A 22,205-nucleotide genomic window follows, 5' to 3' on the forward strand; every position below is an offset into this window, starting at 1 on the left:
AAATCTCCCTAAATGTGTCTCATGCACCAATGGGACTTATTTAGCAGTTTGCACTGTAACCTGTGCTGTTTTGCAGGAAAACTCTCCGCTGTTTTTGTCACAAAACAATAAGACTTTAGACTTTTCTCTGGCATTCTTTTTATATGCCCATTTTAACTGGTTGGCACAGCAAAAGGATTTGCAAGGTGACATGGCATTTAGCATTTTGGCCATACTCCCTGTGCAGGAAACGTTGTGCCTTCGTCCAGGGGGCTTGGGTAACCGAAATACCTCATTTTAAAAAGTGCAGTTTATCCAGCCTTGTTTCTGAGCCCCAGAATAAAAACAATGAAGGATCAATTCATGTTCAATCAAACCAAGATGATGCGCAGAGATCTGAGCTTGTCACTCCTGACCTACAGTTGGACCTGAGCTCATAGAGAGGTTCCTGTGGAGGTTGGGGTTTTGGCTGTGCCGGTTCCTGCTCCTTACAGAGGAGAACGATGTTTCGCAACCTGGGACTTTACATTTGTGGAGAAGTCGAAGATGGACAGTCTTGTAATGGGCCCTGAAAGTGCCCTTGTTGCTGTAGACTTTTTGACAAACATGGCACGTAATTGGAGATCCTGTCACACCTCCCTGAAATCCACTTTGCCCTCCCCCACCACAACCAAGGCTCCTCTCTCCACTAAGTGTCAGTTCATCGTCGTCGAGCCTCACCTCATTGTTTCCATCGCAGCTTTCATCACTGTCCTCCATGGGGATGACCTCTTCATCCTCTTCAGGTCCTTCTCCCTCCTCACTACCGACTCCATCCGAATCCCAGGACAGCTGAGCACTGCTGCTCACACAAGGTGGAGCAGCAGCAGAGGTGCTCAGATCCAGGACTGCTCCATCATCAGCACTTGTGTTCCTTTCTCCTCTCCCCAGTTCCTCCATCTCTCCTTTAGGAGACGACTCAGTGCTTTGTGCAGCAGGCGTCTTGCTCATTGGGAACACTAGACCCATGCGGTTGTGCCCCCTAAAGATGACAGACGTTTGACAGGAGGGGTCCCGGGGTAGATCTCTGTCTCGCTGTTCTAGATCAATGGACTCTCTGTTTCTACAAAAGGATGAAGATAAGTAGAGGGAGCTGGCTGGATTCAGGGAGTCTTTGGTCAGCAGCTTGTGGTGGAGGTTCAGATTTGTGCTGTGTCTGCAGATAAAGAAATCCGTAAAAACAGTTAGTTCTCACAGAAGAGAAATTAAGTTCTTTGTGTAACTACAAGTTTTTTCCCCTTTTGTTAGACAAATGAAGGATAAAGATTAAGTTTACCTTGACATGTTTCAACGGCTGGCCTGCTGTCTTCCTTTGAAGGTTTTCTGGGTGTGTACTTTGTCATCCACGTGGGATGTTCTTCTTTGAGAACCACGACCAGATAGAAGCAGTGTGGTTGCTCAGAAATACCTGACATGTTGTCCAGTGGGCCATGCCCTTCATGAACAGCTGACTGTGACACATAACAATTGCCAGAAAACCTTCTGAGGAAGCATGCAGGTCAGTGGTCGAGACATCACCAACCAAAACCACATCTTTACTTACTAAAGAACTAAAAGTATGTCATTAGTTTTCTTGTGGATTCTCTGTATCTTCAGCTATTGTGAAACCAAAAACTGAAGGATCAGGTTAGAAAAAACGAAATGCTTTCTCACGTTAATTCTAGAGCTGGACAGGAAAAGTAAATCCTGGTAGTTAAGCCTTCATATGCAGCTTCTGACCTCACAGCAGTCATTGTGTTGAGAGCTGTTCTATCTACAGTAGAGACAGGCAACAAGGGGCACATTCCCATTTGTTTTCTGACAAAACTCTGCCCTTGTAACTTCTGTTCTGGTGGACACACCCAATACAGGTGATCAGCAGACTGGCCTTGGAGGACTGGGCCACCTCTACCCTAAAGCAAGTCTGGGATTTGCTGATAACTTAGCTCCTGGTGTTAGTTGTCTTAAGCCACATTTCTCTTAGCATCAACTCTGACTTGGCTCGGTTTAACTATACAAAAACGCAAGACTAGGTGGCATACCTGCAGTAGTTTCAATTTTTAGTACCCCTTTGCCTGCAGTTCTAAGCCTGGGATCTGCCTCATTGCCCCAAACACCGGGAGAAGCCTCTTTCCTATTTGCTAGGGGTTAAATTGGTACTTAGGTGTGATGAGAAAAAAAGATGGAGTAGAGAAACGACAGGTGGAGGTGATAAGAGTTAAAACTGCTAATGGGAAAGCGAGATACGTTTTGCATCTTTGTTGTGCCATAATCAACTATTGTCAAAAAAGACTTCCCTCCTTGACGGACTTTCCTGCTCACATCATAAGTTTATGACTCAACAGATCTCTGACGTCTTACCTGTCTCTACTTCTGCGTGAGGGGAAGGTAGCATTGCACCCGTCGACTGTGCACTTGTGCATGTCCTTGAGGTGGGCGTTCTGGTAGTGCATCTTCATGCTGAACTGGTCTTTAAAGTTCTTGTTGCAGATTTCACAGTGGGGTGGCAGGGTCAAGTCAGCCGGGGGGTCACGGTGGGTCATACTCGTATCACTGTGGTCACATTTATCGAGCCCCCCACGTTCTATGGACTGGAGACCAACCCTGTTAGTCAACCTGTAATCTTCTTCATCACCTTTGAGGTCAGGGATTTTTTCGGGTCCACACGGAGATTTTGCGTTCTCCTTGCTTGTTCTTTCTTCACCACCATTGGATTCTTGAGAAAGAAAGTTGTCACAGTGATTTTCTATCAGCCTGTTTTCAAAGGTGGGGGATAAGGAGTGGTTTGTTTCAGCATGCCTCTCCTCATTATCTTCTTTATCAGTTGTGTCCCTGTCTAAAGTTTGGTCCAGCGTGCATTTTGCCATTTGCTTTTCCTCTCCTGATTGTTCTGTGCTCATGTGTTCCTCTATCGGTCTACGCTTGACCTCGCCCTGTGAAGGGAGCTCATCTTCAGAGCTGCTCTCCTTGTCCATCTGCTCATCTTGTTCTATGGTCTCCTTCTCGATTTTGATTGGCATGCTGGACTTCCGAGACTTCTTCTTTGGTATGGGGTCTGCCAGACAGGCTGGTTTGACTGGTACAGAGGAGGACAACAGAGGGAGTGATGGTAAGGTTCCTGGGGTGTTGGCGAGTTCTGCTGGTGTCACAAGGCTTCGGTAGAAAGGTAAGACCGGTTGTACAGTTTTCAAGTTGGGGAAGAGGATTCCACTCTGGCCCACGCTGGGGAAGGTGCTGCTGTGGAGCTTGGGGCCAGGGTCTGCATTGCTCACCATGTAGCTGGGTGCTGACTTATGGCTTTCTGAGGAGCAGATGGAGAAGGAGCTGTTGTACTCGGGCCTCTTCTCTCCTTGAGAGCTCTCATCAGCGGACAAGCTGCCCCGCAGGTCTTTGTCTCGATTGTTTCGGTTCATAGGCATGTGGAGGCGAGGGTTGGGGTTGGCACTGTGGCGGTTGCGGCTGCGCAGCGAGCTGAAAACCATATTGCAGCCCTCAATGGTGCACTTGTGCTTAATCTTCAGGTGGACAGCATTGTAGTGGATTTTCAGTGTGCCTTTGTCATAAAAGGTTTTCTCACAAGCATTGCAGAACACACGCCCCTTTTTCAGAGAGCCTCCCCCTGACGAGGCCCCACCTCCTCCGCCCCCGTTCCTGTCCAAAGAGCGCAGTTTGACCTCAGGTGACATCTGCATAACATCAGAGCTCATGGATGGCGTGCATGGAGTGGAAGGTCCATCTGAGTAGTTGTCGCTGGCAGAGAAGTCCTCGCTCTCAATCTTTGTGGGCGGGGAGATGCCTTCAGTCAGCGTCTCGCCACTTTGGTCCACGTCAGCAGAGAAGGAGATGGAGTTGGAGCCCAGCCTGCTGTTCTCTGAGGAAAGGGAAAGAGGAAGAGGGGCGTCTCTTCTCAGATCCTGGTCAGCTCTTCTCTGACTCTCCATGGAAATGTCTCGGGTCTGCTGGTAATGCTGTTGCACCGTCCCAGCCTGCGCCCCCAGAAACGGCGCCTGCACCGAGCCCAACATCTGAAATGGAAGCATGAAGGCCATGCTGTTGAGGAAGTTCTCAAAGTGGTGCATGCTGTTGCTGCCGGTCTTCTCCAGCTTGGACGTGGAGAGGTTAGCGGACGTGCGGGGCGTGTTGCGCTCGATGAAAGTGCGGATGTCCGAGTTGGTGCGGGTGCTGGGAACCAGCACGGCCTGGCCCTCTTTGTCCTGCAGAGCCATGAGCTCCACTATGGATTTGGTTTCGCCAAAGCGGAGGAACTGCTGCAGCGTGGCGATTTCCTCCTCGAAGGTCATGATGGCCCAGCGGTCCAGCACCTTCCCCGCCGCATCCTGCAGCACAGTAGGACACATCATGAGATCCTCTGTGAGAGGAACGTGCTCATAAAGAAAGCTGGAAAGGTGGCAGCATGAGGCGTCCGGCGACAGGGATGTGAGCGCGGCCTCATTAGAGCGCCGCGCTTCATCTCTCAGGTCATTTTTCTTCATTTAGATGATGTGCCGGCAGAGCGCACACTGCTGTACACAAGTGCACGCAAAAATCAAGCACAGGCTCTTTGAAAGCCAAGCACGGCCTCATGCCATAACCGCCATTAATATTTCATCACAGAGCGTGCTGGCTCTATCTTAACAGAAAGGAGCTGAGCTGGAGCGTCTGATGGAGCTCTAATCGCAGGCTTGGCAGCAGCTTCAGTGCAGATCTGCAGCAAAAGACATAATATTTACAAATGTACGCAGCAAAGTCTGGCCACTTGCCTGAGCAACAAGTTTGTGTCGGGGGGGTTGGCGGCTTTGGTCGCTACATCACACCCCTGCTCCCGCCCCCCCGTCTTCCTCAGAAATTCTCTGTGTTTCTCAGGTGTCCTGCAGGTCCACGTTTAATAAAACAGACGTGCTCATGTTTTAGTCATGCGCTGCCAGTTGAAGGCGCTGCAGCTCATCGTCTGCGATCCACGCCGCAAATGACGCCGCAGATCCTGCTTCCCCGTCTTTTCATCCAAAGGTCTGTGACCTTCAGCTCCAGGCTGCTCAGAGGCAGAACGCTCTTCATCACTCCCTAAAGTCTGAGGAAGACGTCTCCAGTTTGCTCTGAGCTCCTGGAGGTGATGGAAGACCAGAAGGTTTTGGTTTCTAAGAACTGAAGCTGAAAATCTGGGCTCAGATTCAGATCAGCTCATAGTGAACCAAAATCCAGATTGTAAATTAAAAGAAATGTCGACCAAATAAAATATTGTTTTTGAAAATTAAATGAAAAAACCAGATAAAACGAAACTTTTTACTAAATGAAAACGAATGTTTCTCAGTAACAGATGCTCTTTTGTGTTTTCAACGTTTCTCTTCACTTTCAGTTTTCTGAGTTGATTCTAATTTTACGTGGCCAAGGGGGGGGGCTTTGAGCCCATTGGCCATCAGGAAGTGATTGGCATCTGGGGACAGATTTTTTTTATAATTCCACTTTCAAAAATACCATTTTCTTTCACATTTTAAACACATTTTTTTAAGCTGATCCTAATTTGAAAACCAACTTTTCCAACGTGTTTTCAAAATAAAAGCAGGACGGACCTGCTGGCAGCATCTCACCTTTTCTTTTTGGAGGGGGGGCATTTCAAGTCAGTGGGAGATCACGGTGAACACGCGTGTAAAAGACAGTTTGAATTTGAACTCTGTTGTTGTTTTAAAGCTTTTAGCCCTGAAGCTTTATCCAGTTTAAAACCAGTTGTTCCTGATGAAGAGAATTTTCCACTAAAGGTTCCAGTTTTGATTCAGATTCCTGAATCTAAATATTTTTATAAAGCAGGAAACTATTTTTCTATGAAAAACTTCTTTTTCTTTATGTCTGAAGTCGGTCAGCGGACCAATCACAGGCCAACTTCTGCTGATTGCTGAAACGAACTGCTGCTGCCTCACAAGCGCCCCCAAAGGTGTGTGAGAGTCCCCCCCCTCATGCGTTTTCTCTGCGTTTGTCCGCATGATCAATAGTTAATAATAGTAATAATTAAAGCTTATAGATGGTCATGATCCTGGCCACAGGCTGTGAAAATGCTCAGAGCAGCAGAGGAATGTGCATTTGGAGGAGGAAGAGGGGGGGGGGGGTTCTGCTTAACTGGGCTAGAATTAATACAGAAACCATAAAAATGTTCATGAATGGACAGAAATAGATTCTCTGTTGTTTGGTCTTTATTTCGTCATGCCACCTCCCCTGAGTGACGGAGTGTTTCTCTCAGGACTAAATCTGAGGTGAGACGGCGACTTTAGATTTATTCGTCTTTGCATCAGAATGCAAACGTTTTCTTTAGTTTCCACGATGTTTCCTGTGGTTTTCTGCAGAGCTGCTCACCTGGAGCACGTATCCCCGGATGTAGTCCTGCAGGCTCCAGTCCAGGGCGTTCAGGATCTGGATCACCTCCTCCTGCTTCAGCACGGAGAACAGGCGGTCCAGCAGGATCTTCAGGCGGATGGGGATGGCCTGCGTGCCGTACAGCATCAGGCTGCAGATGTCGAACACCACGTTGGAGTGCACGATCTCCACCTGGCTGCTCTGGTACAGGTGGTGCACCTTCAGTTTGCTCAGAGCTGTAAGTTGGATTTCAGAGGGTTAAATTGAGCTCAAATGTGTCCTGAAGTGGAAGATGAAAGATGAAAGTAAAACCAATATGTTTGGAAAAACGTAAACACTGAAGCAGAAACAGCAGTGGGATGAGATTTGGAGTCGACTTGGAAAACTGAGATAAAACACCCTAAAACTCAAATAATGAATGGAGAAGAATTCCTGCAATAAATCTGAAAATAATGAATTACGGTTATGGGTGAAAACGTTTTTGCATTCATCCGTCTCCATCGTTAAGAATGTGTTTGAACATCCTGACTGTTTGGAACAAAGTGGAGCAGACCTTATTGTTCTGTAGCTTCTGTTTCATTTTTAAAAACCACATCAGAAGTTTTAGCTTTTACTCTACATTCAGATTTTTCTCTGCACCGTTTCCTGTCTGTCATCCATGTGTAAATGTAGCTTGAATGTTTTCGTAATTCTTGGTTTGATGTCAGTTAGCCTGGAGCCCTTACCATGAGCCACCCAGCCATGCTTGCAGTTCTCACACTGCCTCCTCTTCAGCTTCCCAGGTTTGAAGCCATCGCAGTTGCAGCTCCCCAACGTGCAGCAGATCACCTGTGAGTTCAGAAAAGAGAAACGATGGCTATCAATCGTGGAGATAAACTTGGTTTTGAACAGATTCATTGAAAAGAATAAGGCCAGCTTGTGTCTGGATTATAAATCACAACAATCCGATCAATAACATTTAGCAAAGGGTGGAGAAAGATGGTTAAGCATAAACTCATCCGGAAAACTGTCCAGTCTGAGGTTTTCAAGATCCCGGACAAGCCCCCACCATCTGTTTGCTTCTCCCTTATTCAGTTTTCTCTGATCTGATGATGGGGTTAACCCCCCCACGCACAACATCCCTGCTTAATGCTACAAGACACACCGGATCCACTATAAAGTTGTGATTAGAAACAAACGATGAACGGTTTGACGAACAAAGACGTAAGAGCGCATGCAGAAGACGCTTCGTCTTGTAGGAGCGTGTCCAGAAGACGCTTCGTCTTGTAGGAGCGCGTGCAGAAGATGCTTCGTCTTGTAAGAGTGCGTTCAGAAGACGCTTTGTCTTGTAAGAGCGCGTCCAGAAGACGCTTCGTCTTGTAGGAGCGCGTCCAGAAGACGCTTCGTCTTGTAGGAGCGTGTCCAGAAGACGCTTCGTCTTGTAGGAGCGCGTCCAGAAGACGCTTCGTCTTGTAGGAGCGCGTGCAGAAGACGTTTCGTCTTGTAAGAGTGCGTTCAGAAGACGCTTTGTCTTGTAGGAGCGCGTGCAGAAGACGCTTCGTCTTGTAAGAGTGCGTCCAGAAGACGCTTCGTCTTGTAGGAGCGCGTGCAGAAGACGCTTCGTCTTGTAAGAGTGCATCCAGAAGACGCTTCGTCTTGTAGGAGCGCGTTCAGAAGACGCTTCGTCTTGTAAGAGCGCGTCCAGAAGACGCTTCGTCTTGTAGGAGCGCGTGCAGAAGACGCTTCGTCTTGTAAGAGTGCGTTCAGAAGACGCTTTGTCTTGTAGGAGCGCGTCCAGAAAACGCTTCGTCTTGTAGGAGCGCGTCCAGAAGACGCTTCGTCTTGTAGGAGCGCGTGCAGAAGACGCTTCGTCTTGTAGGAGCGCGTGCAGAAGACGCTTCGTCTTGTAAGAGCGCGTCCAGAAGACGCTTCGTCTTGTAGGAGCGCGTCCAGAAGACGCTTCGTCTTGTAGGAGCGCGTGCAGAAGACGCTTCGTCTTGTAAGAGCGCGTCCAGAAGACGCTTCGTCTTGTAGGAGCGCGTGCAGAAGATGCTTCGTCTTGTAAGAGTGCGTTCAGAAGACGCTTTGTCTTGTAAGAGCGCGTCCAGAAGACGCTTCGTCTTGTAGGAGCGCGTCCAGAAGACGCTTCGTCTTGTAGGAGCGTGTCCAGAAGACGCTTCGTCTTGTAAGAGCCTGTGCAGAAGACGCTTCGTCTTGTAAGAGCGCGTGCAGAAGACGCTTCGTCTTGTAAGAGTGCGTGCAGAAGATGCTTCGTCTTGTAAGAGCCTGTGCAGAAGACGCTTCGTCTTGTATGAGCCTGTGCAGAAGACGCTTCGTCTTGTAAGAGCCTGTGCAGAAGACGCTTCGTCTTGTAAGAGCGCGTGCAGAAGATGCTTCGTCTTGTAGGAGCCTGTGCAGAAGACGCTTCGTCTTGTAAGAGCGCGTCCAGAAGACGCTTCGTCTTGTAGGAGCGCGTGCAGAAGACGCTTCGTCTTGTAAGAGCGCGTTCAGAAGACGCTTCGTCTTGTAAGAGCGCGTGCAGAAGACGCTTCGTCTTGTAAGAGCGCGTGCAGAAGATGCTTCGTCTTGTAAGAGCGCGTGCAGAAGACGCTTCGTCTTGTAAGGGCCTGTGCAGAAGACGCTTCGTCTTGTAAGAGCCTGTGCAGAAGACGCTTCGTCTTGTAAGAGCGCGTGCAGAAGATGCTTCGTCTTGTAGGAGCCTGTGCAGAAGACGCTTCGTCTTGTAAGAGCGCGTGCAGAAGACGCTTCGTCTTGTAAGAGCGCGTGCAGAAGACGCTTCGTTTTGTAAGAGCCTGTGCAGAAGACGCTTTGTCTTGTAAGAGCGCGTGCAGAAGACGCTTCGTCTTGTAAGAGCGCGTCCAGAAGACGCTTCCTCTTGTAGGAGCGCGTGCAGAAGACGCTTCGTCTCGTCTGTTCTGGTGAAAGTGCCTGTTGAAGATCGGCTCCCATCTGAGAGTAAAAGCTGTGGCTGTGTTGGATTTGGGGTCAGGTCTGGTTTCAGTCTTGTGTTTGCAAAAGAGTTTTTGTAGACTAATTTGTAGATGCAAACATGAAAAACTCAGCACATCAAATGTTGCGCAGACACGTCTGCAGAAATGAACTAATACCGATTTAAAAACAGATTTTTTTAACCTTTTTTAAATCATTTTTGTCTTTCGTGCTCATTCGGTTTTCTGCAGGTTTATCAGTTTTGGGTTTAGGTCCTTCCTGCGGTTCCTCTGCGTGTGAAAAGGGGGCAGGAATGGAGTTTTTTTAGGAAAGAACTCCATAGAAACTGGAAGCAACATTTAGTTGCATCAGTTTGGTTTGTGTTGGCTAAAGCGAGAATTTCAGAAACGAACCGGCAGAGTTGGGAGGAATCAGAATCCTGCGCGGTGCCTTGAGGAAGAGGCCGGAGCATCATCAGATTCTGATCAAAGCTGCTGTTGTTGGTGGTTCTGGCTGAAACCTTGGGGTGGCTGCGCAGCGCCTCCCCCTGCATCTATAATGCATGATGAGTGGGGTTTAGCAGACATGAGCAGCATGCTTAGCCGGAGCTCCGCTGCTCTCTGCAGACGAAGAGGAGGAGGAAGGTGCAGCTGGACAGGCAGGCCTCCTCCTCCTCCTCGATTAGTCCCCCTGGCTTCAGGCGGCGCTGGTCCTTGTAATCTGGGATCAGGCTGTTTGGCCTCGCGGCGACTCCTCGTCATTAAAGCGAATAAAGTGAGCAGAGATGAAGGTGGCGGCAGCTTTCTGGCCCGGGATGGCAGCGGTAACCTTCGGTCCTGTGACAGGAGAGGAGCATCCCTCAAAGACATAATCCCATCACCGCAGACCCAACACGGCCCAATTAGTCTAATCCCACCCCCCCACGGCTCCGCTGAATACACATCTCGGTCCTGCTCCGGTCCAAGCAGTTTATCTTCATCACAGATGGGTTCCACGCGGAAGCAGCTCCGAGCTGCATCTCTGCCTTGTTGTCACAACAAAGCTGCGGCTTCTGGCACTCACGCCCAGAACCGCGACCCGACCGGCGGCACAAATGATGAAAGTCTGTCTGCAGGAGCCACAGATCTGCGTCAAGCCCCAGCATGCACCTGGAACCCGGCGCTCAGTCCACTTAAAGAGGATCTGCAGCAGGAGAAGGTGTGACCACGCCCACAAATTGTTCCCGCCAAACTCCTCACTGACAGAAAAATGTTGGAAAAGTAAAATGATCTCAGGAAGGAATGTGAAGCTTTCACAAAAGCTAACCTCCTCACCTGAGATTTTCACCTTTCAGTCATGGGCCTCACAGTAATCGACACGTGGACGTGTTCAGGGCGGAGCCAGGACGTTTCTCCCAATCAGAGAAGCTGTTGAGTGAATGAAAGGGTTCAACTCCCAGAGCGTCGCCATGGCAGACCGCTCAGGCGCCGAAGATGTTCCCTCCACGCTGCAAGACTCTCATCAGTCTGTCACAGAGACTCAGATCAGACGTGACATCACAGTGACATCACAGTGACATCACACAGTGCTTTGGCTGAAGCCACGCCTCTTTGGAGTGTCGGAAACGTTGATTTTCTGGGTGAATATTTTTGTTTGTAATCTTCACGTGAACTGTCAGGATGTGCGCTCGCCGCTGAACGGCATCATGGGAGATGGATGCCTGTGGACGCTCTGCACACGTGCAGGTTGGGGCCGTCGTGGACAGTTTTCTCAGCGTTTCTGGTTCTCCTCTGGCTGTAGATGGCGCTCTTCGCTCAGATTGGTCTCTTTACCTCTTTTTCCTCTGAATTCAGAAACATGAGTGGAAACGTTCACGGATGGAATCAAATCGGGCTTTGCTAAAAGGCTCTTGATATTTCCATCAGGAACAAATGTTGGGAAAGTGTGACCCCACATTTTGTTGATCAGTTTCCTAAATGTTGGTAAGAATTTAACTTTCAAATCCAGATGTTCAGATTCGAGCGGTAAAACGATCCCCCAAAATGTTCAGTCAGTCAGGGATCGTCTCTGTTTGGATCCAGCTGAAAATGCCAGAGTAGATCAGGAAGTCTCTAACCGCTAACGTCTTTCACAGACAGACGCTCAGCCACAGCTGAAGGCTTCTGACCTGGACTGGGACGGCAGTAAAAAAAAAGATCAAATGTCATGAAAAAAACATGTATGATGTTCCTACGGTAACACATGATTGAAGGTCCAAAACACCTTTTTGTTTTTTCCAATTTAGGGGAGAATCAGCCTGAGATCCGAGGGACGTCTTTAAAAAAAATACATTCTAAAATAATGTCTTAACCTTTTAAAATAAAAAACAAATCACCTTATTTTAATTATTTTATTTCTGACAGAGTTAAGTCAAAAAACAACAGATAAACAAATATTTATGAATATTAATGTTTAAAGGCTAAAAGCACATTTGAACATATTGTTTGCTACATTTTTTAATCATTTCTTTACATTTTATATCCCATAAAGGAAGTTCAGGAAAATGTGTTTTTTATTAAATCAAATAAAAAATATTAATTTGACACAAAAGGATTTCTTTCCAAATCCAGAAATTTAGGAATTTGTTTTTGCTAAATAAAAATATTTGGAATTATTTAAAATTAATATAAATATTTGACAATAAAAATATGAATTCATGTATTATATCTGACAGAAATGGAGATGAAAACACCTGGAATTGGTGTGAAATGAAAAGACGGAACATCTTTAGCTCCGCGCACGTGCACACGTGCACGGAGCTGCAGAATATTTGCTCAGACGTTGTTTGAAAATAATTTAAATAAAAAAATGAGAAACGGCTCGGAGAGAAAAAGGTTCTGCAGCGGAGACGGATCCACCAGAGAGCCGGACGGAGCCGGACGGAGCCGGACGGAGCCGGGGGCCTGCGGGGGGCGGCGGCGAGCACACGCCTGTGTGTGTGTAGGGGTGAAGGCGGGGGGCCAACGGGGCCACAGCACAGCTGAAAGAGGGGGGCTGCCTCCCCCGTCTCATAAAGGAGCCGTTATGAAGTTCTCGTCCAAACTGCTCTTCATGTGACGAAGACGAGGAAGGAGGAAGAAAAAAAGTCATCCTGCATGGTGTCATGGAGGAGCTTTCTCCCCCAGAAAGAAAATGATCTGAAAGAATTTTCCCTCTGGACCTTCAGACTGAAGGTCCGCCTCCTGCAGGAGCAGAACCACCTGGAGTCCAAACGGACCCGTGGTGGTTCTTCTGTCCTGAACCAGAACCAGAAGCCTGTGACCTTCAGACAGGATCTACGGTAGACTCCAACTCCCTCCCTCCAGGAGTTTGCAAACACGCCTTTTAGGAGCAGCTCGGCGGCCAAGCAGTAGAGCGTTCACCCTGAATCTGGTGGGTTTGATTCCACACTCAAGGACCGAAAACTCTGAATCCGGTGGAACCCCCAAATGTCGGCACATTTCACAGCCGTCTTCTCCGTGAGCGTTTACCAGAAGCAGCCGCTCCATGTTCAAGCGGCACCTGAGCTTCAGCTGCTGCAGGAGGACGGAGCGAGAGCCGCCTCGCCGCCTCGCCGTCACGTCCGTCCGAGCGTTTCCTGAAGAGGCTTTAGGCCACAGAACTCTGCGTGAAGACGCACTGCTGCTGCAGTCAGCACCGGTTCTCATGAGGGGCACGGACGGAAACCTTTTTGGACGCATTCTTTAGCAGAAAGTTCCTTCTCAGAAACGCCAGGCAGACACTGCAGTAACACAACCAACACACAACAGCAGGACGCTGCCAGGATGGTCGCATTAACACGGGAGCCGCTCTTTAATTACCGGTACATTCCAACAGGCTGAGACCGACCGACCGACCGACTGACCGACAGACCGGGAAGGAACCACAGGATGTGGCTTTTAATCCACTCTAAACTTGTCAATAATGACAAAAAATCAAGTGTTTTTATGTTGTGTAATAAAGCCTAAATTATTGAATAATTCCAATAATTTCACATGAAATGAGCTCAAACTGCAGTAAAACAGAAGCAGAAAAGTGTGAAACTCAGGGAAAAAAGGAAATCTTCCACTTTGTTCAGGTTTGTTCAAATCTGCTTCAAAAATGGAAAAAAAGAGAAAAGTTTCTTGCGTTTGGGGAAGATTTCAGGAAGTTGGGATCATTTTTGAACACTTTCAGAAACCAGACGTCCAGCTTTTACAGCAAACTGAAGCTTTGTTTTTTCCTGCAGGACTCTTCAGAGAAAAGCTGAACAGAAGCGTCTTACCTCAGCCATTGTCATCTACTCGGACGTTTGCAGTGATGCTGTGGAGTTGGCCATTCTCTGCAGGTCCCACAAAGCAACTCTGTCCAACTCCCCCCGTCCGCTAAAGAGCCATGAGTCCGGCAGAACGGCGTGAGGCTCGGCTTTTGTCTGCTGCTGCTGCTGCTGCTGCTGCGATGCTCCTCCACTGCGAGGCACAGACTGAAACTGGGCACCGGGGATCGGAATGAGATCCTCCCACTCGGCTTTCTCACCTCAGGAGTCGCCTCCCAAACACACACGCATGCACGCACACGTGCACGCCCCCGGAGTCACAGGGCAGTCCCCTCACAGCTGGCTGGAAGAGGGCATGACACTCATCTTTCACAGAGATTTGATCAAAAGGAATCACAAAGGCTGCAGGCTCTCCTGATGCACTCAGGGGAGACTCTCCCTTTTCTCCCCCCGCCTGAGTAAATCAGCGCTGGGCCTCTCCGTGCACGGCCCAGCGTGTGCGCCTGATTCACCTTAACACGGCGCCGCGAACAGCCTCCATAACAAGTCATGCCTTGTGCCGTCAGGAATGTGTGAGTGTCTCAGGAAGAGGGGGACTTCACACGTTCAAGAACTCCATCTGGGGGGGTTCTGCTGGAACCAGGTCCACAAGTCCAAAACCTCCATCTGGGGGGGTTCTGCTGGAACCAGGTCCACAAGTCCAAAACCTCCATCTGGGGGGGTTCTGCAGGAACCAGGTCCACAAGTCCAAAACCTCCATCTGGGGGGGTTCTGCAGGAACCAGGTCCACAAGTCCAAAACCTCCATCTGGGGGGGTTCTGCAGGAACCAGGTCCACAAGTCCAAAACCTCCATCCGGGGGGGTTCTGCAGGAACCAGGTCCACAAGTCCAAAACCTCCATTTGGGGGGGTTCTGCAGGAACCAGGTCCACAAGTCCAAAACCTCCATCCGGGGGGGTTCTGCAGGAACCAGGTCCACAAGTCCAAAACCTCCATCTGGGGGGGTTCTGCAGGAACCAGGTCCACAAGTCCAAAACCTCCATCTGGGGGGGTTCTGCAGGAACCAGGTCCACAAGTCCAAAACCTCCATCTGGGGGGGTTCTGCAGGAACCAGGATACCCTCCAGAGGAAGGTCTCCTGTTTGTTTCAGCTGAAGAAAAAAGAACGCCAATAAAGAGAATATAAAGTCGATCAAACTGACAAAGAAGTTGAAGTTATTCGACACAGACCACCAAACGCCTAAAAGGGTTTTAGAGACGGAGCTGAATCTGGTTTCAGAGCGTTCTCACTGGCTCTTAATTCCGATCAGCCAAAATGGGAAAGACATTTTCTGGGACGTCGTTTCTGCAGAGCGGCAGGAGTTCATCAGAAATTCACTTCTGAGTTGTGGGCGGGACTGCTGCCGCGGAGGAACTCCCCCCCCCCCCTTCCCTACACACTGTGGCCCCGCCCAGCGTATTTTCTACGTCACAAATACGATCTTTTCCAAGTTACATTTTCTTTTTCTACTGCCTCTGATTCAGGATTTGAGTAAAGAAACACTCCAACGTGTCGTTTTAGTCTTCATTTTCTTTATATTTGTCCACCGTCATCAGAAAATGCTACAAGAAGGCGCTAAAAAGCCCATTTTCATGGGAGCAGGTCTGGAGAGAGAAAAGGTCAGAAAGGTCGTTCGTGTTCGTGACGGGTGTAGATCAGGACGCCTGAGAGGACCGGCGTCCTGCTGGACGACGCTCCTGGTGGAGGACGTTCGTCCCACAGTGGCGTTGGAACCTTTCCCGCCTGGAGGGAGGCGGATCAGGGAAATGAAAGTGACTTTTCCAGGTGAAGAGGATCTGGCGTGCCATTAAGGGCGTAATGACAGGGCGCCGCTGCGGTGTTTTACTGAGCCAAGTGTGTGTGTGTGTGGGGGGGGGTACACGCTCAGCCGCTGGAGCCCCGTCTCCCCCTCCCTGCAGGAGGAGCGCTGACGGACGCGCAGGGCGGCGGCGTGACCTGCTCTGCGGCACATGGAGTTTATTTGCCATGGTTTCAGCTGCAGCCCCCTCCCGGGGGCACGCATACGTCTGCGGCGCTTCATCCCGGGGAGCAGCGATCTGACAAGCACCGCAGACCTAATCCAGGCCAGGTCTGAGGCTGCGTTTGGAATTCACCCCCCAGGTGTGGAATAAATACAAGGCCAGTAAGCAGATCTGCTGCCTGAAGGACCGCAGGGGAGCGCCGGGCTTACTGAGCCTGCCATACGTGCACGGCCTGATGGGATATCTTTTATCCAAATATGTTAGTCCTAACATTTGGGCTGTTGGCGCAGCTTTGATGTGCCTGCAGACGCATGCAGGCTAATGCGGGACGTGGAGAGCCGCATGTTTATCTGTTAGCAGAGCTGCCTGGCACAGTTCTGATTGTCAAGTCAGGGGGTGTTACTCGCCTCCAGGTTGAGAAAGGTTTATGATTGGGGGTGGAGTAGTGGGTAAGTAACTCCCTTTGCCCCCCACGGCGCCTCTGAGCAAGGCACTGGGTAGAAAATGAGATTATTTAAGACAAACGTTGGGCGCTGCAGAGGCGCTCGGCCAGAGGAAGTTTCCTCGGCTCAGAAATAAAAGTTTAGAACTTTTCATTTAAAAACCTTCCCATGGTGGAACCCCCCACCCCCCGCTCCTCCGCCTGGGAGCTGAGGGAGGCAGACCGAACGTACCTGTTCAAACCTGCTGTGTAATTTGGGGATTAGCAGAAGCTTATGTGGCTAAAATCATCAGAGCTCTGCTCCTGACAAGAAAAGGGAGAGGACCTCACTGCAGATCAGCTGCAAGCGTCGCTGTTTTTATTCAACACATGATGCTGAGAAACAATTCAGAGGATTCAAAAAAATCATGACAGGTTTTTAAGAAAGTAGATGAAAAATACGGAGGCAGACCGATGGATGGCGGTCATGATAACCCCAATATAAAGAGAAATGACAGGTCAAAGTTAGACTAAGAAATCTCACTACTGTTTTTATAAAAATACACTTTATTGCTGCCATTTTGTTTGTAGTTTTTAATTTTTTACAGTATTTAAACTATTACAGTGTTGTATTTTTTAATAGTCTTTATTCCACGGTCCGGGGGAATGCTTGATTCTGATTGGCTGCTGGGTATGCGTTAAAAAGTGATAAACCACAGTGATAACCGCACGGTGAAAAAAGAAGTTCCGGTCAGCTAGCTTAAATGTTTTGTATCACTGCGCCGCTTCTTTAAAACAACCTTTTGCTTCATCATTTGGACAAAAACAAGCAGTTAGAAGTGAACTTTCTCTCTGAACTGATTCTTTATTCAACCCATCGGAAACATCAGCATCACATATATATTGCTTTATATCGCAGAATCTTTACTGCAGTGGTGGTGCGGCGATGCGTAACAAATAGTCCGCTTTTTGTGAGGAAAGCGATCCGAAATGGAAAAAAAACAAAAATTAAGGACTAAAAACTGGTTATTATTCATGTGTAAGTAACCGTGGTATGAGCGGGTTAATGGCCTTTGAAGTGTGCATTATCACTTTTTAACGCTTCGTGTCGGACGGTTCAGGCTTCCACGGTGTGCCTTAGAAAGTGATAATGCACACTTAGTCAGCCATTAACCCGCTCATATAACAATTAGGATTAATTTTACCCTGACAGCAGCACATTCCAGTTCCTTTCAAAATAAAACGTGTCCTCCTAAAGCAGTAAATTTAGTTGCACGTATTATAAAGCAACGTCACAAAACTAGCATCCTGTTCTTCTTTACAATGATCGCCTTTCTTTGGTGCAGGTCAGCTGTTCAGATATGTAGATTCCTATAGATAACTGATCTCACTGCCTCAAAGCTGTAGAGCAACTATGATGAAGACTTGAGGATTTTTGATGGTTTATCGCCTCTGTTGGCCACAGAGAAAACGCCCCGCTGTAAATGTGGCGCCGGATCGAAACGGCGTTCAACACTGGCGTGGATTTCCTTTAGAAACTGCTCTTCCTGGGTATTTTTAGGCCTTTTAGTAGGATTGTGCTGTGATATAAATGTGGAAGGTTGTGAGTTCAAATCCGGGCTCTAAAAGTGGAACCCCGTGCCCCCCTGCTTGACGTTCAGCAGTAAGGGGTGGGGGGTTAGACCACCAAGCGGTCCCTGAGCTTCTGCAGGGGAGGGGTCTAATGGGACTTGAACTTCATTCTGCACAGCGCTCCACCTGAGGCTTGCTTGTCTTGTCTACGAGTCGCATGGTAAACTTGGCAATGTTTTACGCCGGATGCCCTTCCTGACGCAACCCTCTTAAAGCAACCGGGCTTGGGACCGGCACAGAAGTAGAGAAGGGAACAGGGAGCAGCCCGGAATCGAACCCTGGTTTCACGGACGGAAGGCGCCGCAAACCAGCACGAGCTAAACCGGCTCCCGATGCGCTCCACCTGAGGAAGGTGAGGAAAACGATGAAGAACGCCCTCCTGGAGCAGCAGCTGATTGTCTGTGATCTTTAACTGTGTAAACACGCTGAAGAGACAGAAATGCTGCTCCTTTCTAAACGGATTCCTTTTTTTCTTCACCAGGTGATGAAATCAGCAGCGGTGAGGAAGACTCTGATGAGACGCATCAGGAACATCACAACCCAGCAGTGCTGAAGCAGCAGCAGGACAACCAGCAGCTCTGCTGAACGGCAGCGTGAGAGGAACAACCGCTGAGGGCCGCAGCCGTTCTGCACAGGAAGTGAGGGACCAGAGCTGGCTAGAGAGCATTTTCACAATAAAAGGCTGACGTGGGGAGAGCAAAATTCATCTGCAACTGCTTTACTGCATTTCACAATTCAACAATGGTACCTTCCCTTGTCATGAGAGGGACCGCAGACACACCTGTGCTCCCCTTCAGGTGCAGCCGCTCCTCTTCAAGACAACCCAGAAACCTGCAGAACCCACATGGGTCAACCCCCCCTCTTATGGGTGACTAACGCTAATGGTGTCCAGGAAGCAGTGGGGGTTCAGTGTCTTGCTTACGTTAGGGATGATGGAGATCCATGCGTCCAGCCCTCTTCTGGTCCCACCAGCAGGGTTTCCGGATCTTCATTTCCTACAGCAACAACACTTTCCACGGCACCAAACCCATGATCAGGAGTTGGTGTTCTAGTGTGACACACGTGGAATTTTACCATGAAAAGTGATGGCAGTGAGAGGTCACGAAAGCTGGACTGAACCACGGAGAAAAGCTGCTGGAGGAGCAGAGGAGGAACTCAGCCGCTCAGGTTAGAGGTGCTCTCACAGTCCGAACACCACCAGCCTCATGTTTATTCCTGAAAATGTGGAGCAGCATCACATGCTGGCAGGAAGAAAAGGAAGAGGAGAGCAGTATCAGCATGCAGCGTGAGGGAGGTCAGCACTGCTCGTGTGTGGGAGGCGCCGGGCTTTCATACAGATTGGTTTTTATAGAAAACAGCCGTGGTGAGAGCTGAGCTGGCCACTGAGTGCACTTCAGATGTTCACAGAAGACCAGGCCGTATTAGTGCTTACTATTAATATATTCTTCTCTCAGTTAGTGAGTAAACTGGAGAGCACATTAAAGTAAAAACGAGTGGATGAGCGTGATGGGGATGGAAGCACGCATGTCAGATGTCACATGCTAATCTGCTGCATGTTCCTGCTCCTTTTAGGTGTCACCTTTCAGATCCAAACCGTCCTGCTCTTGAGCGCTCGCCTCGCCGTGCGCTGCTGTTCCAGACACTCCTGACCTTTTACCCACTCAGCCTCGGAGCAGAGAAAGCAGCCTTTCCTCCACGACTGACGGCCTCGGCAGCATCAGTGGAGGATTGACGGCTACGGGGGAAAATCACTCATGATGAGGGCAGGCAGACACCACGCTCGGGATTGTGGGTATTCACAGAAAAATAATTATGCTTTAACAGAAACTCATTGGAGAAAAGCTAATAGATAAAACACTGTCCACCACAGTCTGTGTGTCTGTGTGTGTGTGTGCGTTTGTTTACCTGCACTAGCGGGACAAATGATCAGAATACACGCAACACTGGAAGGACATTTTGAATTAGTAGGACAAGTGTGTGAACGTGTTCATGTATGGGTGTGTGTGAATGTGTTCAGGTGTGTGTGTGAATGTGTTCAGGTGTGTGTGTGAATGTGTGTGTGTGTGAATGTGTTCAGGTGTGTGTGTGTGTGTGACTGTGTTCGTGTGTGTGTGTGTGTGTGTGTGAACGTGTGCGTGAACGTGTATGTGTGTGTGAATGTCTTCAGGTGTGTGTGTGAATGTGTTCATGTGTGTGTGTGTGAATGTGTTCATGTCTGTGTGTGTGAATGTGTTCAGGTGTGTGTGTGAATGTCTTCAGGTGTGTGTGAATGTGTTCATGTATGTCTGTGTGAATGTGTTCAGGTGTGTGTGTGAATGTCTTCAGGTGTGTGTGAATGTGTTCATGTATGTGTGTGTGAATGTGTTAATGTGTGTGTGTGTGTGAATGTCTTCAGGTGTGTGTGTGTGTGAATGTGTTCATGTGTGTGTGTGTGAATGTGTTCAGGTGTGTGTGTGAATGTCTTCAGGTGTGTGTGTGTGTGTGAGAATGTGTTCAGGTGTGTGTGTGAATGTGTTCATGTGTGTGTGTGAATGTGTTCAGGTGTGTGTGTGAATGTGTGTGTGTGTGAATGTGTTCAGGTGTGTGTGTGAATGTGTTCAGGTGTGTGTGAATGTGTTCAGGTGTGTGTGTGTGTGTGACTGTGTTCGTGTGTGTGTGTGTGTGAACGTGTTCAGGTGTGTGTTTATAAATGTGTGAATGTGTGTGTGTGAATGTGTGCGTGAACGTGTATGTGTGTGTGAATGTCTTCAGGTGTGTGTGTGAATGTGTTCATGTGTGTGTGTGTGTGAATGTGTTCATGTGTGTGTGTGTGAATGTGTTCAGGTGTGTGTGTGAATGTCTTCAGGTGTGTGTGAATGTGTTCATGTATGTGTGTGTGAATGTGTTCAGGTGTGTGTGTGAATGTCTTCAGGTGTGTGTGAATGTGTTCATGTATGTGTGTGAATGTGTTCATGTGTGTGTGTGTAAATGTGTTCAGGTGTGTGTGTGAATGTGTTCAGGTGTGTGTGTGAATGTGTTCATGTATGTGTGTGTGAATGTGTTAATGTGTGTGTGTGTGTGAATGTCTTCAGGTGTGTGTGTGAATGTGTTCATGTGTGTGTGTGTGTTCAGGTGTGTGTGTGAATGTGTTCATGTGTGTGTGAGAGTGTGTTCAGGTGTGTGTGTGAATGTGTTCATGTGTGTGTGTGAATGTGTTAATGTGTGTGTGTGTGTGAATGTGTTTTGTGTGTGTGGGTGTTCAGGTGTGTGTGTGAATGTGTTCAGGTGTGTGTGTGTGAATGTGTGTGTTCATGTATGTGTGTGTGTGAATGTGTTCATGTGTGTGTGTGAATGTGTTCAGGTGTGTGTGTGTGAGTGTGTTCAGGTGTGTGTGTGAATGTGTTCAGGTGTGTGTGTGAATGTGTATGTGTGTGAATGTGTTCAGGTGTGTGTGTGTGTGTGACTGTGTTCGTGTGTGTGTGTGTGTGTGTGTGTGTGTGTGTGTGAACGTGTTCAGGTGTGTGTTTATAAATGTGTGAATGTGTGTGTGAACGTGTATGTGTGTGTGAATGTCTTCAGGTGTGTGTGTGTGAATGTGTTCATGTGTGTGTGTGAATGTGTTCATGTGTGTGTGTGTGAATGTGTTCAGGTGTGTGTGTGTGTGTGTGTGTGTGTGTGAATGTGTTAATGTGTGTGTGTGTGTGTGAATGTCTTCAGGTGTGTGTGTGTGTGTGTGTGTGTTCATGTGTGTGTGTGTGTTTGTGTGTGAATGTGTTCATGTGTGAATGTGTTCAGGTGTGTGTGTGAATGTGTTCATGTGTGTGTGTGAATGTGTTCATGTGTGTGTGTGTGTGTGTTCAGGTGTGTGTGTTAATGTGTTCATGTATGTGTGTGTGTGAATGTCTTCAGGTGTGTGTGTGAATGTGTTCATGTGTGTGTGTGTGTTCAGGTGTGTGTGTGAATGTGTTCATGTATGTGTGTGTGAATGTGTTAATGTGTGTGTGCGTGTGTGTGAATGTCTTCAGGTGTGTGTGTGAATGTGTTCATGTGTGTGTTCAGGTGTGTGTGTGAATGTGTTCATGTGTGTGTGAGGGTTTGTTCAGGTGTGTTTGAGAATATGTTCAGGTGTGTGTGTGTGAATGTGTTCATGTGTGTGTGTGTGAATGTGTTAATGTGTGTGTGTGTGTGTGAATGTGTTCATGTGTGTGTGGGTGTTCAGGTGTGTGTGTGTGAATGTGTTCAGGTGTGTGTGTGTGTGAATGTGTGTGTTCATGTGTGTGTGTGTGTGTGTGTGTGTGAATGTGTGTGTTCATGTGTGTGTGTGTGTGTGAATGTGTTCAGGTGTGTCAATGGGTCTAACTTTGATTAAATTCTTTATTTTTTCCTGCAGACTTTGGACTCGTTCTTTGTCTCTTGTCTCATTTCCTGGTTGATCTCTTAAAATCCCCTTAAATCTGCTTTTAACGTTCCTTTGGTGGTTTTTGTAGTAAAACAGTTTCAGTTTCATGAAGGTTTCGGATCATTTTTGCGTGTGGATTTCTGTCCATCAAAGGTTTCATGTCTTTAGTGCAGGTCGTCAAAGCTTCCTCCAAATCTTCCCTCCTTTTCTGCCCGGCAACAGAATCCGTCACAGC

General features: G+C 48.3%; 1 protein-coding gene across 2 annotated transcripts; it reads right to left on the minus strand.

The window, feature by feature from the left end:
- Positions 1-364: 364 nt before the first annotated feature.
- bnc1 (basonuclin 1) lies at positions 365-19,661 on the minus strand. 2 transcript variants are annotated; one of them, XM_023953806.1, is made up of 5 exons: positions 18,515-19,661; positions 7,065-7,167; positions 6,340-6,575; positions 2,359-4,334; positions 365-1,174 (listed from the first exon to the last, which is right to left on the minus strand). In XM_023953806.1, exons 3-5 carry the CDS (start codon positions 6,484-6,486, stop codon positions 385-387), a joined length of 2,913 nt encoding a protein of 970 aa, XP_023809574.1. In that variant the 5' UTR covers positions 6,487-6,575; positions 7,065-7,167; positions 18,515-19,661; the 3' UTR covers positions 365-384. The 2 variants fall into 2 exon arrangements, with proteins under 2 accessions (XP_023809574.1, XP_023809573.1); XM_023953805.1 differs by lacking the exon at positions 18,515-19,661 and adding an exon at positions 13,529-14,918.
- Between the last annotated feature and the right edge of the window lie 2,544 nt (positions 19,662-22,205).

The sequence above is a fragment of the Oryzias latipes genome, chromosome 3 (genome assembly GCF_002234675.1).
Source record: "Oryzias latipes chromosome 3, ASM223467v1".
In the NCBI taxonomy this organism is placed as follows: domain Eukaryota; kingdom Metazoa; phylum Chordata; class Actinopteri; order Beloniformes; family Adrianichthyidae; genus Oryzias; species Oryzias latipes.